The following is a 27921-nucleotide window of genomic DNA, read 5'->3' as shown; positions in this document are numbered from 1 at the left end:
GAACATACCAAAGGACTGTAACTGTTCCTGTTAGATGGATTTGTAACTGTTTGACAGATCTCACCCAAGGGTGCTTGTTAATTTTTCCTCATCCTCTTGGAGAGAAATGACAAGTTGAGTGCCTCAGGGATCTGTCCTGAGCCCTATGTTGTTCAGCATCTTTATAAATGACTTGGATGATGGAGTAGAGTAGAAGGAATTATCATTAAATTTACAGATGATATTAAATTGAGTGTGTGTGGGGGAAATACAGTAGAAGACAGAATTTATATAGGATGATCTTGACAGGCTGAAAAACTAGGCTAAAACTGACAAAATGAAGTTCAACAGAGATAAATGTAAAGTTCTGCATCTAAGTAGGAAAAATCAAATGCATAATTATAGGATGAGGGAGGCTTGTCTTGGCAGTAGTACATGTGAAAAGGATATAGGAGTTTTAGTAGACCATACTCTGAACATGAGTCAGCAGCGTGGTTCGGTAGCTTAAAAGGCAAATGTAATTTTGGGCTGTCCCATTTCTTGTATCAAGGAACATCCCACTGCCCCACCTCAAAATGTTCTACTCCACCTTTGGCATTGCACAGACACTGTGTACTCTCCCCAATTTAAAAGCAAACGGAGTTTATGATTTGGATTTCAGGTAGGCAAAATGGAGTTGTCTTGTGAATGTTATCAGCTGTTTGGAATGGGCATCTGTGGTATGTAAAAAGGCAGAGTAAACACTGCTGCTGCCTTAGTATTAATGCACACATGCTGACACCAGTGTTGATACATCCACTCCCCATTAGGAGACAAGTTCTAGAGCTCCCAGGGAGGGAGGTAAACTCTGATAACCAACAAAATATCCCCTCCCTCACACATTTCCCTAGGAAACAGTGATTTGCCAGGGACTAGAATAAATCAAGAAAGCCTGTCATGGGAAACATAGGAAGTTGGATCACTGTAAGCAGGCCTTCTTGGTTGTGGCTTCAAAGTTTTGGAATTTCCTCTTTTAAGTGCAGGGCTAAGACATGCTCTTAGTCTCTCTAAGATTTGATTAATCTTCCCTGGATAGAGATATTTTTATCTCTTCTGTGTGAAGGTTTTAAACATGTTTAATCCAGGCTTCTTGATTTTTATCAGATATGGTGATTCTGAGTTTTTAACAGCTTGTTTGGAGGATTTTGGCTTATCTGTTTGTCTTCTATCTTGCTTAAGGGCTTTGCTTGTACTCCTTTCAGAACCCCCCCCCCCCCCAGTTCCTGATGTGACTTTTAAACGGTTATTGTGAACCTGGGATGTTGCATTGATGGAGCGTTGTATAAATATTTTTAAACAAAACCAATAACAACTGTATACTGCCTCTGAAGATGGAGAGTCTCTGTGGACTTTCCATGGCGGAGAGCTGCAGGAGAAATCTACCAAGCGTCCCTGAACCGGCCGCTCACGCTTCGGCTGGCTTTCCAGCCCTGGGGGGGCGCCAGCTGGCACCGTTGCCAAGTCTCCCCGCAGGGCGGCGCTGAGCGTCGGTTGGGCTAGCTTCGTCGCCTGCTTCTCCGGCTAACCCTCCAGCCCTTGCATGCCCGAAGGGGACGCACTGGCTGACTGCAGACAGCCGTCCGTGGTATCGCGGAGCGCGGCGCGGCTCGGCGAACCCCTCGGTGGCGGCAGCGGCTCCTGCGCCTTTACGCACGGCTCGTCTTAGCCGGAAAGATCTCGACGGGAAGAAGAGGAGACGCCGGGCGGCAGGCAAGAGTCGCTCCATGATCCTCCGGGACTCCCGCAGGTGAGTAACGGCGTCCGGGGTCTCTGTGCAGTGCATGGGGAGTCTCCGAAGGGGTCGGGAAAAGCCGCCTGGGGGAAAAGGGGGAATAACAGGGTATATGGTACGCCAGCGCCAAGCCCCAGGACCCGTTTTTAGCGCCCAGCCCCAGGACCCGTTTTTAGCGCCCGATCTCTGGCCTGCTGCAACAGGTGAAGAAGTAACCCAAGTGTAATGCCTCTGAGCTTGTATGGAGAGCTATTTCCCTCCCCAATGTGAGACGGAGAACCACTAAGAGCAGAGGATGTGGCTTGGACTTTCAGCACTTAAGGCAATGAGCAAGGTGGTCAGATGCAAAAGGCGGCAGAGTGCCTGTGCCTTTAAATGGGGAAAAGGAGCAGTTGGTGCTCCAGTGACAACCAGCACTTGCGAAATTGCCTGTATTCATTGCACTTACAGGTTTTCCGCTGTCCTCTGCCCCCCCTCCCATTTATTGTCTGCTATTGTCTTTACATTATTTGTCCAAAGGCAAATCCCTGGGATTTTTTTTGAGCAGGAAAAAGTCCTGGCTTTCTCACAAATCAAAGCAAACAAACAGCCTTCTCTGCACCCATCTGTTAATATAAGGTGATGAGGCAATAGTAGCTAGTGCTCCAGCCTTGTAATAATATTTCTGGCAAATAGCCATTGAGGTGGTTTGGGCAGGGGGTGCTCATGTTTTAAAAAGGACTTCCCTCCGGCATAGACACACACAACTGGTACAAATGAAAAGTGGGCTTAGTCCCTGATCTGTTTTCAGCTTCAAGACCCAGCTGTGAAATGTCATAGTTAAATGTCTCTGGAAACCTGCTGCCCAGGTCTTGTGTTCAGGAAATGTATCCTTACAACAGGAGATATGATGTCCATGGACCTCTCACTTTAGAAATTAAGGACTGTAGTTGGTGGTGATAGGGAGGGCTTGTTTTGTTTTGAGCTGTGTCAACAGGTTGGTGCTTTTGTCTGCATCTCTTTAGAGTCTCAAGTTTGGGGTCTTTCCAAAGATCCTTTTAACAGGAAATGCTGGAGGCTGAATCAAGGATGTTCTGTGCAAAGCAGCAGGCATTCCACTGCCGAGCTGCACATCTGACGTGAACCAAAGAATACACAGTTTAAAATGTAGAGTCCTCAGGCATCTCCAGCACTGTGTGTGTATGTGTGTGTGTGCCCAGAAGAGGAGAAACGAAAGCCATCTAGTAAACTAAGACAACTGAAATTGAGACAACCTTTGGTTCAGTCACTAGGTGTGTTCACACTACAACGGCGTGTTCACACTATGTCTGTTTGCAAGTGGATTTTTCCATTTAACATAGTAAAATCTAATAGCAAATTGCATTAAAATGGATTATTCAGTGTGTGTGAATACACCTACTGTCTCTCAGCCTAACCTACCTGACAGGGTTGGTGTGAGGATAGAAATGAGGAAGGGAGAACTATGTACCCCACAATGAGCTCCTTGTAGAAAGAGGGCTTAGACAGATGTATACTGAATGGGAGAAGACTGTCTTAACCAGGCACCCAACAGAGCTGTGCCTCAATGCAGCCTTCCAAGGTCATGGACCCTGACATTTTCTTTCAGCCCAGTTCAGGTATTTTTTAACTGTGGGAATCTGGACCATGGGGGGGGTTCCAGGGGAAGGGATTTCTGGTACTGTGCAGAAGGAAGTTTGTTCACATAGACAGAGGGGCTAAAGACCACATCATCTATTTTCTTCCCCGCATCTGAGCATCTGTTTTAAGGAAGTGTTGGGTTGGGATGATTGGAAAGCTTGCCCCCATTTGGGACTATGACAGGTCCTGATGAAGGCATTGTTAGCCTTGCTCACTCTGCATTTCTGCTGTCTGTCCTCTATAAACACAGCCTTAGCAGTTGTTGCTGCTAGCCTACATTTATGGGCCCAAATGCTAAAAATATCCTGCCCTAGATTGACTTTTGTCAAGGATCATGGGGGTGGGGGGGCTGGGTTTGGCAGGGAAGCTTCCAGACTGGTGCAGGTGTCCATCTTTTTGTGCTTCTTGCATTTGAGTTGCAGCTTGCCGAGGGCTTGTTGAGCTCAGATGTGGTGAGCTAAGGGGAGCTCGGCTGGTATCATTCAGCCACAAAGCTGGGAGATTGAGAGTTATGTGCATGTCCATCCAGCACATTTCTCTTGGGCCAAGGAGGTAATTGGGATTTGTTTGTGGTTGAGGCACTGGTAACCCCATGGTCAATAGATGAAGCAAGAGCCATTTAGAATGGTGGCCAAGTCTCAGAGGCCTCCACACTGGGTGGGCATAGTCAGCCTGTGTGATTGGCAGGCAGTCCAAAGCCTGGCCTGGTCAGTATAGCAGAACTTGTGGGGATCCTAGGATATGCACAGGGTTTTGCCTGGTATGCCTGCCCAGCTTTAGTTCCATGTGTGTACACGCACCTTTGTGTATATTTCACTTTCCCTCAAGACATGTGACTCAGCTTACTTCTGTGAGTCAGCTGCAGCCAGATATCTGCTCTGCAGGCACCTTTTTGATGTGGGTGTTTGTTGTTCCTTTCTCCCTTTTGCAAGAGACAGGCCTCCCTGCCCTCTCTTGGATTCTGTGTCTTGGGCAGGTTCTGTTTCTTCAGCTGGCTTCTACTCTTTGGAATGGAATCCAAGCAAAAGGAGGAACCCTTCCTTTTAGAAAAGGAGCTGCAGATACCCTTGAAAAACAGCTGCAAGTATGCTGGGTTTTGCAAGGAAGCCAGGTTTTGGTGGCACCTCTGGATGCTGCTTTTCTGTTCCTACCTGTGTATTGGAACTGCTCTCTTGTTTCAGAATATCTTTGTTCTGTCTACTCTGGTATCTGGACTGCCTCAGCTGACCTGGGCTTAGCAGCCTTGCCTGACATTCCAGGCTGGACTAGATGGCCTTGGAGCACCTTTTCCTCATTCTAGAGCAGCAGTCAGCCCTGGCGTGAACATGGCCAGTTTCCTAGCAACCAGCTACAGTTTTACAGTTTCCAAAAACCAGTGGAAACAATCTTTGTTGTTGTATTTGCTTCTCTCCTCCCTCCCCGCAGCCCTATGCACTTTCTTATGGGTGGAGGGAGACTGGAGTGTAAGGAATCTCCAGTCAGCTGCTTTGCAAAGTGATGTGAGCTCACATTTCATCCTGCCAGCTCTGTTCTTATGGAACAGGCATGGAACTGCTGCTGTGGATGTTTTTCAGGACACCTCCCACTCCAAGAGCTCTCGGGTGTCCTAGGCATGACCCTTCTCTCTTGGATGTGATCTGCAGTTGAGGAGAAAGGCGTGGGAGTGCTTGTGCAGATGTTGCATCCAGACAATCTAAATTCTGTAACCTGCAATAATTGATCAAATTTGCATGCATGCACTTATTTTAAGAACAAAAGAATTACTGTGATGGATCATCTCAAAGGGTCCATACAGTTCAGCATCCTGTTTCCACCCTTGCCATCTCTATGTCTTTGGGAAGCCTCCAAGCAAGGCAAGAAGGCAACAACCCTCCCCTGCTACTGCTCCCTCTACCAACTGGCATTCATTCAGAGTTCCATGCCTTTAAGATCTCCTGAATTTTTGTCATTCTTTAAAGCCATGAAAAGCCACCTCTGTAAAGCCAACTAAAGCTAGTGCATTCACCCCATTTTGTGGCAGTGAGTTCCACAAGTTAATTATATGTCAATTATATGTTAATTATAGAAAGAGTCAAATGTATTATGTGGTGAATGGGAGGAGCAAAAAGCCCTGAGCTAATAGAAATCTTGCTTGGTCCTCTTCTCACTTCTGCAAGTGACCTACTTGTTTTGAGTGTTGACTGCTCACTTATCTTTTCTTACATATCTTACAGTGTCCCACTCTATTGTCCAAAGATGAGCTTGACTTCAAAAATAGATGTATATGTTCTCAAGGTGCTGAATTTTGCACAGACTGTCTGGTTCCTGCCAGGCAGGCCCCTTTCCTTCTGCAAGGGAGAGGGGTTGCCTTGTGCCCGGAACAACTGTCCAGGAGAGGTTCACCCTGTGTCCTCCCTGGCTAGTTATAGGCTCCAGGCATAAATGTTCCTTTTTACTCGTGTTTTGCAGTTTCTTATTGTTGTGGTTTTAGATTTTTTTAGTCTCTATGTTGTATTGTTCTCTTTTTTTAATGGCCATGAACTGTCTTGTGAACTTGAAAGGTTGAAAATGTCTTGTGAACTTGAGGGTTGAAAATGTGAGGTACATGTTTTTAAAATAAACTTCATGGGTTTTTTTTTAAATCTCACAATTCTTCCAAGGTACTCAGGTTAGTGCATCTGATTTCTCCTTATTCTATTTTGTCCCGCCCTCCAAGCTAGGCTGCAGCCCCAATAGCCCAGACTAGCCTGATCTCATCAGAGCTTGGAAGTTAAGTAAGGTTAGTTCTTGGATGGAAGACCACCAAGGAAGATGGAGACTGCTGTGTAGAGGAAGGCAATGGCAAACGACCTCTGTTCATCTCTTGCCTTTAAAACCCTATGAGGGTGGAATTTCATAGGATCACCATAAATCAATTGCAACTCTACTATATCTTTCATTTATAAGTTAAGCTAGGCTGAAAGAGGCAGCCTGACTTAAGGTCACCAAATAGGTTTCATGGCTGAATGAGGTTTTGAACCTGTCAGCCCAGGCATTTTGCAAGGAACCTCTAACCACTGCCCCACACTGACTCCTTAATATATTGTATACTGATGTGGGGAGACTGGTAGAAGGAACACAAACTGTCTGGTTCCACTGCAGCAGTAAACTTTTGTGTGTGTTGAAAAAACAGCGTCCCAGATATTCACATATTCACACAGTTTATGAGGGAGAAGCTGAAAATAAGCCAGTGGCCTGTCTTTACAACACTGGTGTTTGGCCTGCTGTCAGGATATTTTTCCTTTCTTCTCTTTGGCCCTCTGGATGAGATAGTAAATTCTTGCTGTATAGGACTGTATGGCTTGGGAGACTCTGGAGGGAGCCCCCTGAATCTTCTAGGGTTGACATAACAAAGACTATTTTATGGGCAGTAAATGCCCATAAAAGCCAGCTAGTAGATTTCCTCCCAGGCCCCTGAAATAAAGCTTGCCCTTTTTGAGAAGCTGTTTCCCAGCTTTTCTGCTCCAATCTGAATGGCAGTGCTTAGCAGAACACAAAGAGCCTCATTTCTCTGAAAGTTTCATTCCTACGCCTTGTGAAGATCTTAATGGGTTGTCTCTGATGCAGGGTAGGGGGGGTGGGGTGGAGAAATTCTCTGATATACAAAAGGCTCATTTAGGGATTGCATCAGGCAAGCAGAAGACCAAACGTGGGAAAGGCTGTGAAACTGAGGACTTGCATGTTCCCCGTGGAACAGAGAGCACCAAGGCAGGGTGCTGTGAGTCGGTGCATTCCAAATTGTCCTGGGATCCCTTGAGGTTCCTTCGACACTTTTGAGGCGCTCCTAAATGAGAAGACCTTTAATGGCAGAAGTGGAGTTCCCTGAAAAGTAGCTAATCTTCCTCTTCAGTGAATAACCAGAGGTGCAGGAGCTGGGCTTAGTAGTGGGCCACCTGCTTTGCATGTGGGATGTCCCAGGCTCAGTCCTTGGCATCTGGGATTAAGGAACTCAGCCAGGAGGCACTGGGAAAGATTCTCCTCTGCCTCCTTACTCAGAGAGATGGTGCCAGTCCAAATATGTGACTAGTGTAGATGGATCTATGGTATAAGGCAGCATCATGCGTTCTGAGAAGAGAGTTAGGTATGTTTTAATCTAGGGCATCCTGTAGGGAACTGAGTGTGAACCTTGAGAATGCTTTGCAATGCACAACAGATGTGCGTGGGGGGAAGGATCACTTCATGCTTAAGACAAAATGGAAAAAGGGCTTCTTGAGCATCCTGCTGCCTCTGCTGCAGGCTTAATGTTTGGTCTTGGGGAAAGCAGCGGTCTCTCAGTTCTCTGTTTGTAAATGGGAGGAGGGCAACATGGTTTCATCTCACAGGACTTTCCCCTCAGCAGCTGGTGCTAAAACCCAGTTTCTCTTTTCTCTCTCTACAGTGCCCATCTCTGCAATGTGTGAGATGAGGCTGACCTCCCCGGAGCTGTCCAGTCTCTCACCGTACTGCGGGGAGACCCCTGATGCTTACTGCCAAGATGACCGCTGGCAGAGGCTGCGCACAGCTGTCAGGAAACTGGAATTCTGGGAAAACTTTGATGTCGAATTGATAGGCAGCGGCTTTTTTTCTAAGGTGTACAAGGTATGGTGTTCATGTCAACTGAAAGCAAACTGCAGCTTGTAAAATCCATTTCCTGTGATGTCCCAGAATAACTTTCTTTGCTGGCAGTCCATTCTGTACTTTCAGGTAGTCAAGGAGATCCTGACTTCATGAGCAAAGAAAGGGATCGTGTCTTGCCTGGCACATCTAGACTACACATTTTAAATTGGTAAACAATGACCACTTTCCTCCAGGGCTCTAGGAACTGTGTTTTGTGAGGTTGTTGACTGTTCTTTGTTGGAGATTCCTCACCCCATATAGAACTACACTCACCAGAATTTCTGAACTGGGAGCCACCTTGACAGATCAGCCACTGGTTTCAGCTTATAATGTAGGCACCGCCTTTGATTACAGGCGAGCCAGTTTGATATAGTGCTTAAGTGTGCAGACTCTAATCTGGGAGAAGCAAGTTTGATTCCCCACTCCTCCACATGCAGCTGCTGGTGTGACCTTGGGTCAGTCACAAGTTCTGAGCATAGCTGTTTTCTCAAAAGCAGTTCTTTCAGAGCTCTCTCAGCTCAGCCTACCTCACAGGGTGTCTGTTATGGGAAGAGGAAGGAGATTGTAAGCTACTCTGAGTAAAGGGCAGGGTATAAATCCAATCTAAATTAAAAAAAAAAAATGCCACAGAGAGTTCTCCAGCCCTGGCTATCTTTACTGCAAACTCGGCATGCATTGGAAAGTAGAGGGAATGATGTTTTAATTCAGAATTATCTGAGATCCATTGGGAGGTCATCAAATAAGAAAATACGGTGACAGAAAGCAGTCCATAGACCAACAAGGCTGAAGAATCATCCATGGGGTTCTTGACTGAACAAAAAATAAAAGGAGATTGGCAAAAAAATAAAATTGTGCCTCCCCTGCCTGCTGATTTGAATTCCCTGTGCATTCTTTCCTTTCCGGATGCATCCCTGGGCAATCGTGAGCTGGCTCCTGATCCGTCATTCCCACCTACTCATTTCTGCTTCTCTTTTGCCCCAACTTGTCATTTTTTTTAAAATGGCTGACTGACTGCTTTTAAAGGCTTTAGCTGCTGACAGAAGAGGGTTTTATGCATGAAACACTCAGTGCTGGGCATAACATGGCCCTTAGAACTCTTAATCTAGCCCTGGCTTCTGCCACCAGCTTTGCTGCTGCCCTATATTTAGAGCAGATTGTCCATTATCCATTGTATGGTCATTCTGTCGCCTTACTGAAAATAAAACTTAAAAGGCAAAAATTTCTCCAGGGATGAAGGGAAGGAAGGATTTAATGGTGACACAGGCACCAGTCAGTAAGTACTGTGCCTGGCAGGCTTCTGCTGCAAGCTTGAAGAATTGTGTCCCTCCCCCAGACTTGATCCTGGGGATGAATAGGTATCTTTGGATTAATTGCATTTCCAGCTGGATTGGTTTTATTCCTTTAAAGATACGACCTGTGTCTTCACTCTGATCTGATGGCTCTGCATAAGGGCCTGCCCAGCTTGAGAGGTGCTGGACCAGTGGCCATGTTGTCTGTCCTGTGGGATGAAGCTGCATAGTGTCTGTCATTCAAAAGTTGCCTAAAATAAGCAGCTAATCCAAAATGAGAATTTCAGTCATCCTTGAAGCACCTGCTTTAGGCCAGGTGGGTGGCTACCTGCCAAGCCTTCTCTGTTGCCACAACTAGACTGTGGAACTCTCTGTCTGCAGCTGTTTGCCCAGTGCCAAGTCTGTTGAATTTTAAGCATTGATTAATACTTTTCTTTCCCAGACTTTTATCCATATCTGTTGCCTGAGTCCGTGTTATGTGCCCTGCTTGTTTCACTGCTTGCTTCTACTGAGCCGCCCTGAGCCACTTGTTGGGAAGGGCGGGATATAAATCATAAAATAAATAAATAAATGCTGCTGGTATTGACTTTTAAATGGTTTGCTTTGCTTTTTATTGTTTCCCTAGTTTTATCATTTTTACCGCTTCTATTTTTCTGTGGTTGTTTGCTTTGTGACTTCTATGAAGTTGATCTTCTTTTGTGGCAATGCCCTTTTATTCCTCCTTAAATGGTTCCCTGTTGCTTTAAGTGACGCAAGCCACCTCTTGAACTTTTAGCCAATAAATAAAATCAGCCAAGCAAGTTAGCACTTATTTGTCACATTTTGGAGTGGAGTTGCCCCCTTGAGGCTGGCATCCGGGAAGCTGTCCTCTCCAGAGCTCTTCCTCCTCCAGACTGGCTATTTCTCAACACTGTGGATGATTCCAGGTTTGTTCTCCTTCTTTGTTAGGGTCTGACATTTTTCAGAAGGAACTGAGCGTGACCGTTCCTAATTCCTTGATGACCCGCTGTCTTTGATGCGCAGGGTGTTCTCTTCAGGCTGGCACTCATCCTTTTGCCACTATCAAGACCCTGCTGCTTCTGGCTTGCCAACAAACCTTGGAGAGCTTTTTGTGTTGTTGGGTTTTTGTTTTTTGCTGTAGCAGCAGTCTCCCCTCAAAGAGCTTTGTATGCATTGCTTTCCTTTAAAAAAAAAAAAAAGGGTTTACAACACAATCTGAAAGCAAGGCCAAATAGCAGATTAAAATCTTGCCCGAAGCTTTGATGCTACAGATGGCTGCTTGCACCAGGGTCCAGTGCTCTGAGCCCTACTGCCAGGCAACCTTTTCTTTCTTATGCTACCTGCTGATTTGTGTATGTGAAACTGTTGTGCTGGAAGAGGGTAGAACTTTGTTGTTTAAAGAGATCCAATATCTCTGTTGGCATTTGCTAGAGATGTGGAAGCCTGAGAGGGTGGTCTGGGCTGGCATCAACTGTAAAATCCCTCCTTAAGAAGTGCCCTGCTGGATTAGACCAAAGACCATGGAAATCCAGCACCTTGATGCCAACCAGACCTTGATACAAGGCAAATAAACAGGGCACAAAGGCCTTAATTCTGTCTCACAGTGACAGGCATTCAGGGGCGGGTATTATTTCTCTATACATCAAGTTCCAATAGCTAATAGTGTTCAATCAGATATTCCATTAAGGGCAGGTGTGGTAGGGCCTGAACTGGCAGTACCTGACCATGCAAGACATGAGGGGGAGGGGGAATGAATAATTCCATGACGCTGTCTACTCAACAGGCCACCTGGAAGAATCTGGGACAATAAAAGAAAGCACTTGTTTACATAGTACACAATTATGGAATTCATTGCAACCAAGTTGAAATGATGGTTGCCAGCTTAGATGACTGTAAAAGATTAGACGGATTAACAGAGTATCAGTCCATCAATAGTTTCCACATTTGCCATTATGGCTAAATGGGATCTCCAAGTTCAGAGGTGATATATCTGTGAACTTCAGTTCCAGGAGAGCAACGGTAGCGGGAGGCTGTTGCCCTCATTTCTTGTATGTTTGTTTCCTTGCAGTAACTGGATGGCCACTGTGAGAACAGGATGCTGGTCTAGACAGACCTTTTTATTTGATCCAGAAGGGGGTTTATTATTTCTCCAAATGCTTTACTTGTGTGCGTGCATGTGTGTTAGATGTCATCAGGTTGCATCCAACTTATGGTGACCCTCTGAATTAATGACCTCGAAAACATCCTATCATCAGTGGCCTTGCTCAGATCTTGCAGGTCGGCTTCTTTGATTAAGTCAGTCCATCTCCAAACAGTAATTTAGCCAAAATTGCAAGAATCCATACTTATACTGCCAAGAAAGAACCAGCCTTGACACCCGGAGCAAAATTCATCAGATGCTGCTAAATACCTTGAAAAGAAGCCAGGCTTTAAGTTGCAGCACTAATAACATCTGCCAAATAAACCTGTAGAGGAAGTCCCCATCTTGGGTGCTACCATGGAGAAGACTTTGTCACTTGTAGCTACCTGCTTCACCTCTGGAGGCTGGAGTGGCCAGAGCTGAGTCTTCAATAAAATTCTTATTGTCAAAGAGGTATAGTGAGTAGAACATATAAGAACATAAGAGAAACCATGTTGGATTAGGCCATTGGCCTATCCAGTCCAACACTGTATCATACTGTGTCCAAAAACCAAGTGCCATCAGGAGGTCCACTAACAGATCTCCAGAAGCCCTCCCATGTTGCCCCCCAAGCACCAAGAATACAGAACATCACTTTCTCAGACATAGTGCTCCATCTGTACCTTGCAGCCACTCATGGACCTCCGCTCCATATGTTTATCCAATCCCCTCTTGAAGCTGTTTACGCTTGTAGCCACCACCACTTCTTGTGGCAGTGAATTCCATGAGTTAATTAGTCTTCCTTTTATCTGTTCTAAGCCTACTGCTAATTAATTAATATCATATTGAACCCACCCTGAGCCCTGCATTGCACGGAAGGGCAGGATAGAAACAGAAAGTACTAAATAAATATTTTCGAGAGCCCATATTGTATTGTGAGAGCAGTACGTCATTCTCTACCTTCTCTATCCCATGCATAATTTTGTAAACCTGTATCATGACACTCCCTTAGCTATCTGAGACTAAAGCTGTTTTTATAATAACAAATACGAGCAAGTTTTAATATATTTTTTAAAATAGCCAGTGAAGTATCAGAATGCCTGTGACTACTTTGCTGGAGAACTGCCAGTAAAGAGAAAGACCTCAATTCAGAAGTTTAGAAAATGAGCTGCAAAGAGCAGGGCCTGCCGAACAGCTCAGATTTTGTCATTGTTTTTCCACCACCACCCCTGCTCTACTTCTGGATCTTTTGCCTGCTCAGCAAGAATAATAAAGTATTAACCTCTTACATTATTAACTTGGGAGACCTACCCGTTGTGGATTGATTAAATTTGTGGTAATTCTTAGTTTGAAGGGGCTAATCTTCTGCTGGGCCTGGATAGAAAAGGGGCAAAGTGAGAAATGATGGCAGTGGCACCATAGGGTATATCTTAAGGATCCAGCACTCTCATATGCCTGTCCTGTGTGGGCTTGGCTGGGAAAGGATGAGTAGCACTAGAAAACAACAATGCCATCCTGAGCCAAAGCTGCTTTGTTGGAAGAGCCCACGATCCCTTGCCGGAACCCAGTTTTTGGCAATCTATCCTGTACGGCTGCTTGGAAAGGTTGCTTTGCAAATTTGCATCCAGTAGAAGTGGCATAAATGGGTGTTTTATGGTGCCTGAGCAGCTGTGCTGCCACAATTGATCTTGCTTCGAAGTGGGGGAGCGGGGGCGGTAGCCAGGGTGATGTACGCAAGAGTGATGAGGAAGAGATGAAGGTCAGGATCTGATACAGGAGTGCTGCTAAATAGAACTATTACTCAATTGAAAGGCAGATGACTAATCAACCAGAAGCCCTTCAAGCAATGGCTCTTAAGTCAATTTGCATGTTACTAACATTTCAGTGTAAGTGCCTCTCTTTTCCTCTTTGAGACAGCACAGGAAAAGCAAACGTTACCCTTTTCTGTTAGGATAGAACAAGCCGACTGCAATGTTTTATTTATTTCTTCCACTTTTATTCCGGTGGTATAAACAGTCTCTGTTCCTTTTGTAACAGCCCTGCAAAGTAGCTGGACCAATAACCCCCTCTCAGGTTTTTAGTGAGCTTTGCAGCTGAACAGGGGGGTTGAACTCTCAATATGGTAGCTGCTGCACTGCCATGCCTTTTGGCATATGGGGGACGGGACATATTGTGTGTGCGTGAGAAAGAGAGAGAAAGGGAGGCTGGATGGATATCTTGGCCAAGACTGCACAGTAGGGCTGTGGCACAGGAAGGAGTCAAACCCAGGACCCCCAGGTCCAAGCCTGTCTTCACTGAATCATACATGTATCAGCATGACAGCAACTTGGGCAGGGCAGGAGATCCACTGATATTATCCTGGAGAGGAGGATACTGGGTGGTGTATTCATTGCCCAGAGTTTTTAAAAAATGTGCGTTCGAATCTGTTCCTTCTGGAATCTTTGCTTCCTGCAAAAATTACATATGTCCCCCCCCCTGAAAGTCATTAACCTGCTCACTGATGCCTAAGGTATGGTCCGCCTGATAAAAATTTGCCAAATTATGTGAGGTAATACAGCGTCCGGCAATAACATTTACCATGCATGTTGATCATTGTGAATGTTATCTGCATTGCATGGTGCAAAGGATTTAAAAAAAAAAAATTCTATTACCTTGTGTTTCTCATCTTATCCTGTCTCAGAGGTTTCATATCCTTGAAGTCATTACAAACTTCATAAGGAAAGTATAACAGTCATTACCTTGAAAGGAGAACCATAGGCTGTTGCAAACAGATATTTTCCCTTGCTTCCACTGTGCATGTCCACTGGGTTTTCTTTTTAATTCTGCTTTGATTTTCCTCCAGCCTGAGTTTACTTTCTGCTCACTTTCCCCACTTCTGTGCCGAATATTTCCTTGTTTCAATTCCAAGCCAAAGGTCTTTCAAAAGTGTACAGATTCCCTCCTTTTGCTGCCCCTTCACATCAAAGTTGTTCTGCCCACCCACATCAAGGTTGTTCTGCCCACTCTGCACCTTCCATCATCCTCCCCTCTTCATCAGTGGACATTTTTAAATTTTCCTTTCCTTGTTTTAATTTTTTTTTTGACAAGCAGTATAAATCCAGTGATACGAGACGTTTCGTAGCACTGAATTAAAAAAAATTAAATGATGGAGGAGAATCAAAAAGTTGTGTGAGAAGATGCAGTCCATCTTGGGCTTCTGTTCATAGTGCTGGGAGATAGTTAGATGGGTTGGAATGACTAGTCTCAGATCGATGAATTTTTTTAAAATCAAAAGAAAGGGGGCGGGGAGTTTAAAAGGTGCTGCATGAAGTTTATTTCCCAGCTGGTATTGAACTGAAAGAGAAATCAGAGAGGAGGCAAATGGCAGTGTTCCCAGTGGGGGTGGGGTGGAGAGGGACAGAGAGAACATGAACACGAACGAACCAACTACTTTGGCAGTCTCCAGAAGCCTAACATTTAAAATGGCAGCTGAGCCGTGGACCTTCTGCAAACCACCAAACTTAAGAATTGTTTGAGATCAATCCACTTGGAGGAAAGAGTGCAGTTGGTACAGGAGAGGCTTTAAAAAACTGCCAAGATCACTACCAGTGTGCGGGATCAAATCAGAGAATCACAAAGAAAAAAAACAACACTGATTTTCAAAGGAGGGCATGAAATTAGCATTACTGTGCAGCTGTGCTAAGGCATTGGTAAAAATACTCCCCCCCCCCTTTGTGGCACAAGACTAAAAAAGCTCTCCAGAGCTTCTGCCAGATGACTCTTCCCCCATACAAATTCCAGCCCTGCACAAAGTATTGTAGAATTGCAGCCACCGCTGCACAGGTGTGTGCACATACACACACACACACAAATGTTGCCAGTGATCAGAGCTTGCAGTGCCAGTGTCATTGGGTTCTACCGTGCATTCTGTACACTCAGCATGTACAGAATATTATGAGATTGTGTGACTCCCATTTTTCACAGTGGCTGAAAACACAGCAGAGAATCCCCTAGTGCTTGGCAGTATTTGCCAATTTGAAAAATAGTCTTGTTGGTTTCAAGATGGTTTTTCCCCTTGCTTGCTTCTTTTGTGTTCCCTTTTACTTAGTGAACTAATGCAAAAACACATGCACAAAAACTGAACCATGAAGATTTAAATGGAACGTGCTTAATAGATGCTACTGCTAAAAAACTTTAGGCACTACCCATCCACACATCACAAGTGATGTTCCCACCCCAATTTATAAAAATGCAGGTTTTGTTGTTGTAATGCAGAATAAATACACTGGAGGAAAAAGAATGGTGCATAAGGCAGGCACAGAATCCAAAGTCAAACTTAAAGGCTTACTGTTTGTAAAATCTGCAGTAAGCTGTGTGTACAAAGGCTGTAGATACAAGGATGTAGGGTTGCCTGCTTTGGGTGGAGATTTTGGGGCTGGAGTCTTAAGAGGTTGGGGTTTGGGGAAGGGAGGGACTTCAGAAAGCTAGTTTGGTGTAGTGGTTAAGAGCAGCAAACTCTAATCTGTAGAACCAGGTTTGATTCATCACTGTTCCACATTCAGCAGATGGGTGACCTTGGGTCAGTCACAGTTCTCTCAGAGATGTTCTCTCAAGAGCAGTTTTCTCAGAGCTCTCTCAGCCCCACTTACCTCACAGGGTGTCTGTTGAGGGGAGAGAAAGGGAAGGAGATTGTAAGCCACTCTGAGTGAGGGGAGGGGTATAAATCCAATCTCCTCCTCTTCTTTCTTCTGGATATAATGCCATAGAGTCCACATTCTGAAGCTGCCATTTTTTTCAGGTGAAGTGATCGCTGTTGCCTGAATATCAATTGGGATAGTAGGAGATCTCCAGCCACCACCTGGAGGCTGGCAATCATACACAGAGGGTTAGAAAGCCTCGGTTTTTTTTGCAGGGTTTGGAATGAGAATCCTATGACGAGTAGATACTGAAAACTTCCTTTCCTGGGAGCATAATGCAAACGTTCTTATTGCCACAAGCAGAAAAGATTGCCTAAAATCCTCACAGAAATAGTTCAGGTGAATTTCTGAGATGCAGGTTATCAACTCAACACACCTAATGCTTAGGCTTACCAACCCCAAGGTGTGGCCTGGAGTTCTAGAATTACAGCTGTTCCTTAGACTACAGAGATCAGTTTCCCTGGAGGAAATGGCTGCTGTATGGCATCATGTCCCCACTGAACTCCCTCTCCTCCCCGGACTCTGCCCTCCTTAGGCACCACTGCCAAATCTTTGGGGATTTCCTGAGCCAGAACTGGCAGTCCTAAAATGCCTGTGGCAATTCTTACAAAGTCACAAATACATCAAGCAAAACCCCCAGAAATGTCCCTATGATGACTGTTATCATCTAGACTTGACCTAAGCTGGAATTTGTGGGATGCCAGTAGTTTGAGTTGTCTGTCTCATTCGTATCCCAGTCTTTCTCCAATAAGCACAGGGCAGCACACCTAGTTCTTCTTTTATCCTTATAACAATCCTGAGAAGTGAGTAAGAGAGAGAGGGGGATTGGCCCAAGGTCACCCAGTGACCTTCAAGATAGATCAAACCAGGGTCTCCCTCTACCAACTTCTACACCAGGCTGATTATATTATATGGAAATAATCAACTCTTCCAGTTAGAAAAGTTTTGGCTTCTGGGCAATTCTTACTTACCTAGCAGAATGCATTTTTATATGCTGGGGGTGCGGGGGGAGGGAGGGATTGATATTAAACCACACTTAATGTCAGTTTCTTCCAGGACAGGACACTGTTATATTAGTGTCCTTCACCTCCAGTGCTGCAGGTTGAATTTTCTAAGACCAAAACTTTCTTGCATCCCTCAGGTAAAGAGAGACTGCATCTCTGATCTTGATTTGCATTAATGTATCACTAATCTTGTTTTGCTTTTTTCTCCTTTCGCATGTGCTTTAGGGCCCTTGGCGTATCCTGCCAACCTGTGAGATGCAGTTGCGTTGTTAGGGTGGCCTTTGGTTTGTTTAAACTGTTTTTATCATTTCAGGCAAACATCTTTGGCGTGGGAGGCAGCAGTGCTGGTGGTCACAGAAACTTTATACAATTAGCCTCTGTTCTTCCTGGTAGCTTGACAGTAGTGTTAGGAGGACAACCCAGCTTGTACCAGTCAATTTTTAAGTAGAACTGCTAGGCTGGGAACAAAACATCAAGGAGACTGTGTCCTTTGAGTGGTGTTGGGGGTCAAGAGATCCTTCTGCTGTTGTAATATTTATTTAGCTGCAGTGTTGTACAGGGAGCAGCCCTTCCCACTGATTAGAGTGCTTGCAGTCAGCATTGCAGAGACAAAATTGGGCAGGGGAAGCAAGAAGGGGACAGTAGTTAGTATCCTGCATGGTCCTCTCCTTCAGCCTTGCATAAATAGAAAACAGGGTACTGTCCTCACTTCAGTCCCAGGAAATGACCTCAAGGGCAGCCACAAAAAAGGACTTTACACAGTTCCCCACCTAAAGCATATTAGGTGACCTTTGTGATTGCAAAGGTGTAGACATACTAATCTACTTTAACAAAACTTTAGCATCATCCCACTGCCTGCTGCTCATCCCTAGAAATGCACCTAGAAAGCAGGTCCTGGTAGTCCTTGATGCTGTTCTTTCTTGGAGGCAGGTCTTCCCCTCACTCAAGCAGCTGCCCAATTTGCAATCCCAGGTCTTCCTGCCAGCTGTGGAGTCTGACAAAGACATGCAGAAAGGTGTGGGCCATAGAAAGTTCTCTTTCTGATGCCTGGTGCTGCTGCAGCTTCTCTAGAAGAATAATGCAGCCACCAGAGGTGAAATATCCTTTCCTGGCACACCCAGTATGCTGCTTAATACAGTCCATGGAATTACTGTTCTATCAAAATAGTGGCCTAACAATTTTTTCAGATTACTTTAAGCATGTCAGAGGCATGTAATTTGTGAAGGTTCAGTTTACAACTATGTCTCTGTTGCCTGGTAACCTAAAAGCACTTATTACCCACCAGAGGTGACCTGTGAGGGCCAGTTTATACGATTCGCTGAGCCAAATGTAAAAGTAGAGACAGTTTTGAATTGTTTCAGTGTGTCTTTTAACTTAGTGAGACTGGGCCGTCACCTGTGCTTATGCCACTGTCTTGTGATGCCCTCAGGTCACCCAGAGTGCTGGTGGCAAGGTGATGGTGGTGAAGATCTACAAGAATGATGTGGACCAGGAGGTGATTGTGCGTGAGATCAGCTTGCTGCAGAAGCTCTCCCATCCTAACATTGTCAGGTAAGCCTTTAGGTGGGAGATGACCCAGAAGAGTAGATCAGCACTTAGCTCAATGCTCAGCATGGTGTAGTCATTGGTAGGGCTTTTTTTGAGCAGGAATGCAGTTCTGGCTGGCTTGGCATCAGGGGGTGTGGCCTAATATCTACAAGCCTGCTTTGGCAGGGGAGGGCAGGATATAAGAATAAATTTATATTATTATTATTAATATTCAAATGCTGGGCTTTTTCTACAAAAAAGTTCTGTGTGAAGCAATGGTGATGTCAGGGGGTGTGACCTAATATGCAAATGAGTTCCTGGTGGGCTTTTTTTAACAAAAAAAGCCGTGGTCATCGGAGTGCTGGACTAGGATTTAGGAGACCCAGGCTGTAATCCCCACTCTGTTATCAAATGTGTAGGATAGGCTTGGGCCAGTCACACTCAGTGTAACTTTCTTCCCAGGGGGAGGATAAAATGGAGGAAGGGAGAACAATGTCCATCACCCTGAGCTCCTTGGAGAAAAGGCAGGATACAAATGTACGGAATAAATAAACAGAGGCTGAGCTTTTTAAGTGTAGATCTATACCACCTGAGCAGGTGACACTGAAGCTAGCTTCCTGATCCTACTTCTGGGTTTCTGATTGAATAAACCTTTTCTTCTCCTGGCCATTTTTTCCTTTCTATTCCCCATCAATGTTTCTTTTGTCTCCTATATTTAAATAGTCTCAATATGTGCATGGCTACCTATTCACCATTTCTTGCAACCAGATTCTTCTCACTGTCCTTGGACCCAGGCCTTGAATTCAGTAGGGGCTTGCAGGAGCTCAGCTTCTGAACCTTTCTGAGGGTTCCCCCTCTTCATCTCCACCTACCTACTTTCTCCATTGAATAGTAGACGCAGCTGCATAACAATCCCTGGATGAGCTCCACCACCTATTTTTCTGCAAAATGACCCCTGCTTGGACCCATACCAGGAAACAACCCAACAACCATTGGTACTTAAGGGAGAAATCCAAATGGGCCTCCCTTTGCAGTGCCTGTACAAAAATGAACTAAATAATTGATAACGTCTCTTGCATGCCAAAATCTGCTGTTGATTCCTCTAGCTTAATGGTAAAGCTGGCCCAGTTTCTTCTCTCTCTGCCCCCATCACCTTGTTTTTGCTGCTCTAGCCATATTAGCAGCATTTGTAGGAGCACGGGTATCTTTGTTCCTATTTTAAAAAAACTCAGTCCAGGTCAGGGAATATAATGGGCATGCCAAGAACTGCAGCAGGGAGGAGTCAATGCAGAAGTCCTGAGGCCAGGAATGGGCATGGTCATCTGGGTTTAGTTTTTGAGCCATGTGCTAACACTGGGCTACTGAATTGTTCTCTGTCTTTTTGCCAGGTATCTTGGGATCTGTGTGAAAGATGATAAGCTGTATCCAATTCTGGAGGTAAGGAATTATTTTACACAGTCACTTTTCAGATTGTTGAAAATGGATAAAGATATAAGCATCCTCCCCTGACTCCAGGATGAATACTGCAGCGGCGGTCTTTTAGGCCATCTGCAAATTCCTGACCTTTCCAGTAAGCATCAGCTGAGGAGTTTATTCCTGATAATAGTTGGATTTACACTAAGTGTTGAGTAGTTGTCTTGGTTCTCAGGGGGTGGGAAGCAGATGTGTTGGTAACTGTAGTCCAGACACAGGATGACTAGCCTCCACACAAGACCTGGAGTTCTCTTGGAACTACAACTAATCTGCTAAAGGAAATAGCAGATTCAGAGGGTAGACTGCTCTATAGTCATCACTGCTGATCATTACTGTCTCTAGACCCAGCCCCCAAATCTCCAGGAATTTCCCAACGTGGAGTTGGCAACCCTAATCTGGACCATACCCCTGCAGTCTTCAGTTGAGCCCATATGTTGGAATGTTCCTTCAGACATAAAAAGCTGCCATGTTTGAGAGAAGCCTAGGCTAGAACTTGACATGCTGGCACTCCTTTTGTAGGAGATTGCTCTCCTAGCCTCCACCCCCAATCAGTCATATAAGGTCTCACCTGCTGTCTGCATGGGAGGACTAGGGCTTTAGTCTGCTCTTTAGTCCACTCTCTGCTGTTTATGGGATGCTGTAGCCCAAGAAGCCTCTTCCTTCCCCCATATCTTGTGGGCTGGCGATAGGTACCATCTTGCCTTCTTTGTGTGCAGTATGTGAATGGAGGAGTCCTGGAAGAGCTTTTGGCTTGCAAGGATGTCTCTCTCAGCTGGAAAGAGAAAGTAGACCTGGCTTCAGATATCACGCGAGGGATGGTTTACTTACATTCCAAGAACATATACCACAGAGACCTCAACTCCAAGGTAAGCTAAGTGTAGTCTTGATGTATGGAGACAGGATACTTTTGAGTACCAGATGAGAAGTGGTGAGAGATAGCAGCTCTGCTAAGTGCCATGATCTAAAGTGGGCAACTTTAGATCTAGCAGCCCTGCTTGTGTAGCTATCTGGAGGCATCTGGATTGGCCTCCATTTGAAACAAAATGCTGGGCTGGGTGGGCCCTGGCAGCTTTTTAATGTTCTTTGGAAATCAACCCAAAAGGATGACTTTCCATCCAGGTACTCATTCAGAATTAGGAGAGATGTTCTGGTATGTGGTTTTGCAAGGCAGTATCTACAAGCTAAATAACTGGATCATCTCCAAGTCACTTACGGGAAAGTCAGATGCTCAATGATACCATTAACACTAATGGGATTTTGGCCTGTGCATTTCTCATGCCTCTTGGGAAGTCTCAAATCTGTTGCTGTAGTGGTGTTTACACTTGCAGCTATGCAAACCTGATGGGTAACTTGGCTCTGCAAGGCATCAACAAGGATTTGTGCCTGCTTGTTGTTAGGGGACCACAGAGATGAGGCAAAAGCCTGGAGTTTGTTGTTAGGTCAAAGGGTGTGATAGGTTTGGCAAGTGTTGAATGAATGCAAATGGTAACCTAAGATATGTACCACTGTTGGGAGACAGCAGCTAACTTATGTGAAAAGACTTCTGGATGGAGAAGGATGATGGCAATGGGTATGTGAAAAGACCATAGAAGAGGAATTTGACTTGACTGCACCGTCCACTTTGGTTCTCTGTTTATGGTACAGATTGAACTTGGTGGGATGTGAGATTTAACAAAGTAAGATGTGATCCAGTAGTTGCCCACTTTAGATCATGGCACTTAGCAGAGCTGCTATCTCTCACCACTTCCAGCTTCCTGTTGTGGAGGACCATCAATGGGAGGACAGGAGGTGGGCCCAGACCCCTCTGTCCTGTCTGGATTGAGCACAGCTGAGATTTCCCTCATTATGTATTGATCTGTAATTGTCATTTTTGTTAACTCTGAATTCTTCTGACAGAACAGCCCTGGGGAGGACAGACAGAGACACACACATCCCATGTACCACTGAAATCTGTTTAAACTTCATTTCAGAACTGCCTCATCCGTGTAACCCAAAGGGGTCGAGAGGCCTTGGTGGCGGATTTTGGCCTAGCCAAAGAAGTGGTGGAGCTTTCTGCCAAGGACCCCGAAAGGAAGCTTTCTCTTGTGGGTTCAGCTTTCTGGATGGCTCCTGAGATGTTGCGTGGGGAGCCTTATGACAGGAAGGTATGGTATTTCTCTCCAAGTTTACTCATTTATCTCAAAAAAGACACTTTGGGTGAAATTTGGAACGTGTAGGTGGGCTTAAATGTGTAAACTGATGAATCAGTTGTAATCTACTGGAATTGATCAGTTAGCTGAATGATAGCCTTGCTTTTATTAATTGATAGAGGAAATTTATATCCTGCCTTTCAGCATATGGACTTCAGGAGGAATGTAGTGTTTAAGTAACCAAATCAAGTATATAGTCTCTGTGGATTTTTCTTCTTCTAACCTTCTTAGGCAATACTGTAGTTTGACTCACTTATCTGATTCCTTGTTGGGAGAAAAGAGTACTTAATGCTTCCTTGCCCCATTTCCCCCTTATCTGAGTTTGTGGTTTTGGAGCCTGGTGGAGGCCTTCCCTGCCATGAGAATGGCCTAAGGGAGGGGCAGATTTGTAGAGGAGAATTGGTGGGGGGAATGGGGTTGCCAACTTCTCATGGGGCCTGAGTTTATTCTGGGTTACAGCTGTTCTCTGGACAGGAGGCCAGGGCACCTCCTGGCATTGACATCCCCTCCTCCATTCCTCACTGTTGCTTCAGAGGTCAGCGGAGGAGGGGGGAGGTGGGGCTCACCAATATTTAACTGTAGACTTTCGAGTGAATCCTAGAGCCTCACCATTGCTTGCATTTTAGCACTAGAAATAATGTTGCACATTCTGCTGAGCCTGTCCCTACTTCCCCACCCCAGTTTTTCCCAGGGGTCTCCAGATAACAGAGATCAGTTTCCCTGAAGGAAATGGGAAGGCAAACTCTATGGAATCATATCCCTGCTGAGCTCTTACCTATTCCCAAACCCCACCCTCCTCCACTTCCAGATTTCCAGAAATTTCCCAAGCCAGAGTTGGAGGAGGGGATAACATGCATCTTGCTTGCTGAGTCTTCATTACATTCCCCCCACTGTTATGGATTTCTTCCGAGGAGCAGCCAAACTGGACTTATAAAATTTATAATATGTAGGTTACAATTGGTAGTTGCGATTTGGGAAAGGTTGGTAATGCACAGGATCTAGATGAGAGTGGCCAAACTGTGGCTCTTTCAGGGGACCAGGGCTGCTGGAAAACTGCGTGGAACTTGCCTTGTGGAAGCCCTGTTGCCACTGCACAGTATTGGCATTTGCAGCCGCAACAAGGAAACTACATATGCCTGTTCCCATGTAGAAAACACCCTTGTCTATGTTTTCAGCTTTGTATTTTTCCCTCTTCTGATTCTCTCACCAGCAGGCAGGTGCAGGCAGAACACAAAACAAAGTGGAGGTTGACGGGTGTAGAGTTACAGGTTTCCTGGCTGCTGGTCTTTTTGTCTCTGCTGCTTGTGTGTCTACCTAAGGGGCTGGATTTCTCCTGACTTTTTGTCCAGGTCCCAAAGCCTGCCTCTCCTCCCACCCCATACTAGCTAACTTTCACTTTCTCCAACAGGTGGATGTCTTCTCCTTTGGTATTGTCCTGTGCGAGATACTGGGCAGGATCCCTGCAGATCCAGAGGTGCTGCCTCGGACCCAGGTCATTATAACAACACCATTCTGGGCAGCATTCTGGGCACCTTGTTTTAAGCACCAGCAGGGTGTCAGGTGCTGTACAGAAAAGGCGGGCATAAAGTACTTGCAAATACTTTGGCTGCAGATTATGTGGGGCAGGGGGGATTAGAAGAATGGGGTTCAGCATACTGGAGGGCAATTAATTATGTGGCCTAAACACTGGAGGAATATTTCTGAATCCTTCTTTTTAAATTTTTGTTCCCTACCAGGATTATGGCCTGGATGTAACTGCCTTCCAAGAAATGATTGGTGGATGCCCCAAGCAAGTTTTGGACTTGGCCGCCAGTTGTTGCAGAGTAAGGGGGTTGGATGTGGTTGTTGTTTGTGATGAGTCCCTTCTCCTCTTTTACAAATTTCTTTTTCAGTCATGAAAAGGGGAATTTCTGGTGGGGTGTTGATGGCTCTGCTCTGCTTGCTTTACTTAAATAGATTGACAGAAAGGGGGCCAATGAGGAATTGTAGGCTGGAAGTTGGGGAAAATAGCCCAAAGTCACTTATGTGTGTGCCATTTGGCCCAGCCGAAATGCAACTGGGAAGCAGGTTTTCTTCCCGTTTCCCCACAGCATCATGGTGCTTTTATGAATCACCCAGGTTTTCCTTTTCTAAAGACTTCCCCAAGTCTGCTTTGCTGTGATCTTTTCGGAAAGACCATAGCAAAACCAGGATGGCTGCCATGTGGGTAGAAAAGTCTAGATTTTTTCTAGTTCTGCCTGCATGATTGCCATTTTTTTTTGTCCAAAACCCCATAGCAGCTGTCCCCCTCCATCCTGGGGGAGGGGTAGCTTTTATTTTTTTGTAGTTTTTGAAAAATAATGGGAATTGATGCAGAGAGATGCTCATGTAACAGTATGATATTACATTAGTTTTGGAGTATTTTAAAATCTTTGAAAAAAGCCCCTTGTGGTTACTGGGGTAGGGGAATAGCTGCCACAAGAAAATGCAGGGAAACCCACTGTGTGGAAGTACCATTGCTACTGTGCTGCATCAACAGCAATGGTGACAGCATGATTTGTTGCCTTGTGAAAAAGGTCCAAATCTCCCCCCTTCAAAAATAGTTTAAGTCCTTAGGGGCTCATAAGGGCTTCAGCCAACCAATCTAACTTGCTCTCCAATGTTCTCATCATTAGGCCACAAAGTCCTATTTTTCAGCATGCCCGAGGAGTCCCCTGAGTATGCAGGAACCCATCCCTTGTCTGTGGGTTGCCTGAGTATGTAGGAATCCATCCGTTGTCTGTGGGTTGTCTGGTGGTTCTGGCATCATGATTGGCATGTGCTGCCCACTTTACAATCAGAGACAGTTAACAAGGAGGAGGATCTATTTCAAGTCTTCAAGGTCGCTGACAAGCTAAGAGAAACAAAATGCAATAACACCTCCAAAAATGCTAAAAGGAGTGGCAGAGAATGCCTTGCTTTTTCCAAAGAATCCATGCATTAAAGCAAAAATGGATTGTAGAACAGTTTATAACCCAGGTGTCCTCAATGTCGTACACCACCCTGAGCTCCTTTGCAGAAGAGCGCAGAATAAAAGTATGATCAATGAAGGGGGTATATGACCAGGAAGCCCTGGTTGAAGGGGTACAGTTGTTAGAGGGCAGAGAACAAGCTTGTAAGTTTTTAATTAGTTAATGTTTAACCTGTAAATGTTTTTGCTATTGTGAGCCACCCTGAGCCTGCTTCAGTGGGGAGGGCGGGATATAAATCCAATGAAATAAATAAATAATAAGCAATGGGTCAACTGAGGCTCACTTGTGCTAGGATTTAGCCATGTGGTTGCCATCCACATGCATACACATGAAGCTTTCTTATATTGAATGTGACCATTGGTCTCTCTGGGTCACTATTATCCATTCAGACTGGCAGCAGTTTTCCAGGGTCTCAAAGCAGAAGTCTTTCACATCACCCACAACCTGATCCTTTCAGCTGGGGATGCTGTGGACCAAATTGGAGACTTTCTGTATGTCAAGCAGATGTTCTCCCACTGAACCACAGCCTCTCTCCTGTTTATAGATCTCCTAAACTGAGCATCTGTTTATACTCTCTTTCCCCTACTGTCTTCCATCAGATGGAAGCCTTCAAACGGCCTTCATTCACTGAGCTCCTGGAGGAACTGGAAGATGCTGCAGAGAGGTTGGAATCCGTGATGGACCATCAGTCCCCAGGGTGAAGCTTCTTCCTGGAACCTGGACTGTAAATTACATGTAAATCTGAAAAAAAACAAGGGGCTGTGATGAGGGGGGAATATCCTCCATACCAAACATGTAAAGGGTGCCTTGCCCTGCTCCCCCCTCCCTCAGGCAGATCTACGGTTTGCACAGCAGAAGAGGAAGCATCTGCACCCCACCACTGTGCCCACAGCTTGACCAGCTTCCCCCATTGTGCTATGTCTTAGAAGCCCAAAGGTCGTCCAGTCCTGGCCCCTGCAGATCAAGCCCAGACCACCATGTTTGCCACAAGCAGAGAGTAAGTGAATCCCGGACAAACATTTCTTTCACCCAGTGTTTAACAGTTGACAGTCCATGCCATAGAGGGGAATAGCTGCCTCTAAAAATGGATTAGGCCAATCCGTGGAAGAGGAGAGCTCTGTCATTGGATGTTAGCCTCCATATTCAGAGGAACTACATCTCTGAATACTAGATGCTGAAAACAAAAAGCAGAAGGGAAATGCCACCTTCACACCTGCTTATGAGACTCCCAGAGGCTTCTGATGGGCGACTGCTGGAAATACGGTGCTGTGTTAGAACAGTATTTTGGTCCAACCTAGGAGGGTAATTTCTATGTTTATACCTAAGCCTTGGGACCCAAACCCTATGGAGTTCCTCTTTTGTTTCTTTGGCTTTTCTATAGCTGAATGAAAGATGGGTGACTATCACCAAAACCAGCAGCTGTATGTCTTCTTCTTCTTCCTGTGAACAAAGGAAACATGTGACATAGCATCACCAGACTGCAACTTACTCCACTTCCCAGTTCCCTTGTTGGCAGGGTTAGGAACCATGCATGTATTATGAGGTGCTACCAGAGGGAAAGCACGTTTGCTGCTGTTTTTTGTTGGTAGCCATGCATTCCTTATGAATCTAATTGTGCCATAAGCTCTCCCCGGATCTGAATGTCCATCTTTCTCTTCCTTCACTCCCTTCTGCTTCTTAAAAGAAGCATGTAGGGCAGTGATCCCCAACATAGCACTCCTGGGCTTCAAGGCATCTACCACTGGGTTTCTTGGCACCCATTTGCTTCTTTCACAAGCATTCCTTTCCCAAAGCAAAGAGCCAGCTCTGGTTTTCTTCCACTTCACTGGGTAGGAGGTACTTCAGAAATACCTGGCAGGCATCTGCTCATGACTGCGGAAAGCTCCCATTAAGAAACAGCAGCCTCTGTCGTAGGATCACGCCTGGCTTGGAACCTCCCCATGTTGGGTGACTGGCCACAGTGCCCCATGACAGCTATTTCATAATGCCTTCAAGGGCAGCCATATTGTGGCAGCACACAGTCCCCACCTCAAAATTCCAAATATATCCACAGATTTGAGAAGGTTGGTGATCTAAGTGTAGGGCAAATCATTCCTATTTCCTGCTGCATCCATTAGTGCTGAACCCCACCCCCCCAATACACATGGATACCTCTCTAGGTAGCTGCTGAAGTTCACATAAGTCTCAAAACTACTCTTTAGAGAGAACAAGAAGATTGAACAAGGGGCGAAGCTGCGCAACCCTAATAACATCCCCTTGGGCTTCAGGCATTACCTTGTTCAGCTTAACAAGATAAAGGTTTAAATAAAAGTGGGAGGGGGTCTAGGTTTTGGGAATGTCTGTGTTTGTACAAGTATTGACTTCCATTATCTCTCAAGATCCGTCCACAGAGCTGCGCCCCTCCTTGGCAGAAATAGCCATGACCTGCAGTGGTTTCCACCTCCACCCCCAAAGACTTGAACCTACTCAGGTCTCTCTCTGTAAAAATCAATAAATGGTTGGTTAACTTTTCCCAGGCTGCCTTTAAGCAGCAACTGACTCTCTTCTTTTTCTGAGCATGGAGTATTCCTTGCAATGGGTGGGGAGGAAAAGGGAGGGCAGCCCCTGAAAAACAGTGAGGCAGAAAAGCAAAACAAAAATCAGAGCTGCAGT

The 27921-nt window shown here is 45.3% G+C and overlaps 1 protein-coding gene across 1 annotated transcript; it reads left to right on the top strand.

The window, feature by feature from the left end:
* Nucleotides 1-1620: 1620 nt before the first annotated feature.
* Nucleotides 1621-27780, top strand: LOC132579892 (dual specificity testis-specific protein kinase 2-like). The gene is made up of 9 exons (XM_060250416.1): nucleotides 1621-1765; nucleotides 7785-7984; nucleotides 18520-18641; nucleotides 20006-20054; nucleotides 20807-20956; nucleotides 22061-22234; nucleotides 23688-23771; nucleotides 24016-24102; nucleotides 25869-27780. Exons 2-9 carry the CDS (start codon nucleotides 7799-7801, stop codon nucleotides 25968-25970), a joined length of 954 nt encoding a protein of 317 aa, XP_060106399.1. The 5' UTR covers nucleotides 1621-1765; nucleotides 7785-7798; the 3' UTR covers nucleotides 25971-27780.
* Nucleotides 27781-27921: the final 141 nt, after the last annotated feature.

Source organism: Heteronotia binoei, chromosome 12, assembly GCF_032191835.1.
Source record: "Heteronotia binoei isolate CCM8104 ecotype False Entrance Well chromosome 12, APGP_CSIRO_Hbin_v1, whole genome shotgun sequence".
NCBI lineage: Eukaryota > Metazoa > Chordata > Lepidosauria > Squamata > Gekkonidae > Heteronotia > Heteronotia binoei.
The sequence above is the reverse complement of the archived record's forward strand: the minus strand, read 5'-3'. Positions and strand labels throughout refer to the sequence as shown.

Bases quoted from the DNA above. Each gene is read 5' to 3' on its own strand.
- LOC132579892 (XM_060250416.1), top strand. From the start codon at position 7,799: ATGTGTGAGATGAGGCTGACCTCCCCGGAGCTGTCCAGTCTCTCACCG. The intron at 20,957-22,060 runs GTAAGCTAAGTG...ACTTCATTTCAG, and splicing joins ACAGAGACCTCAACTCCAAG to AACTGCCTCATCCGTGTAAC. The intron at 24,103-25,868 runs GTAAGGGGGTTG...GTCTTCCATCAG, and splicing joins TGGCCGCCAGTTGTTGCAGA to ATGGAAGCCTTCAAACGGCC.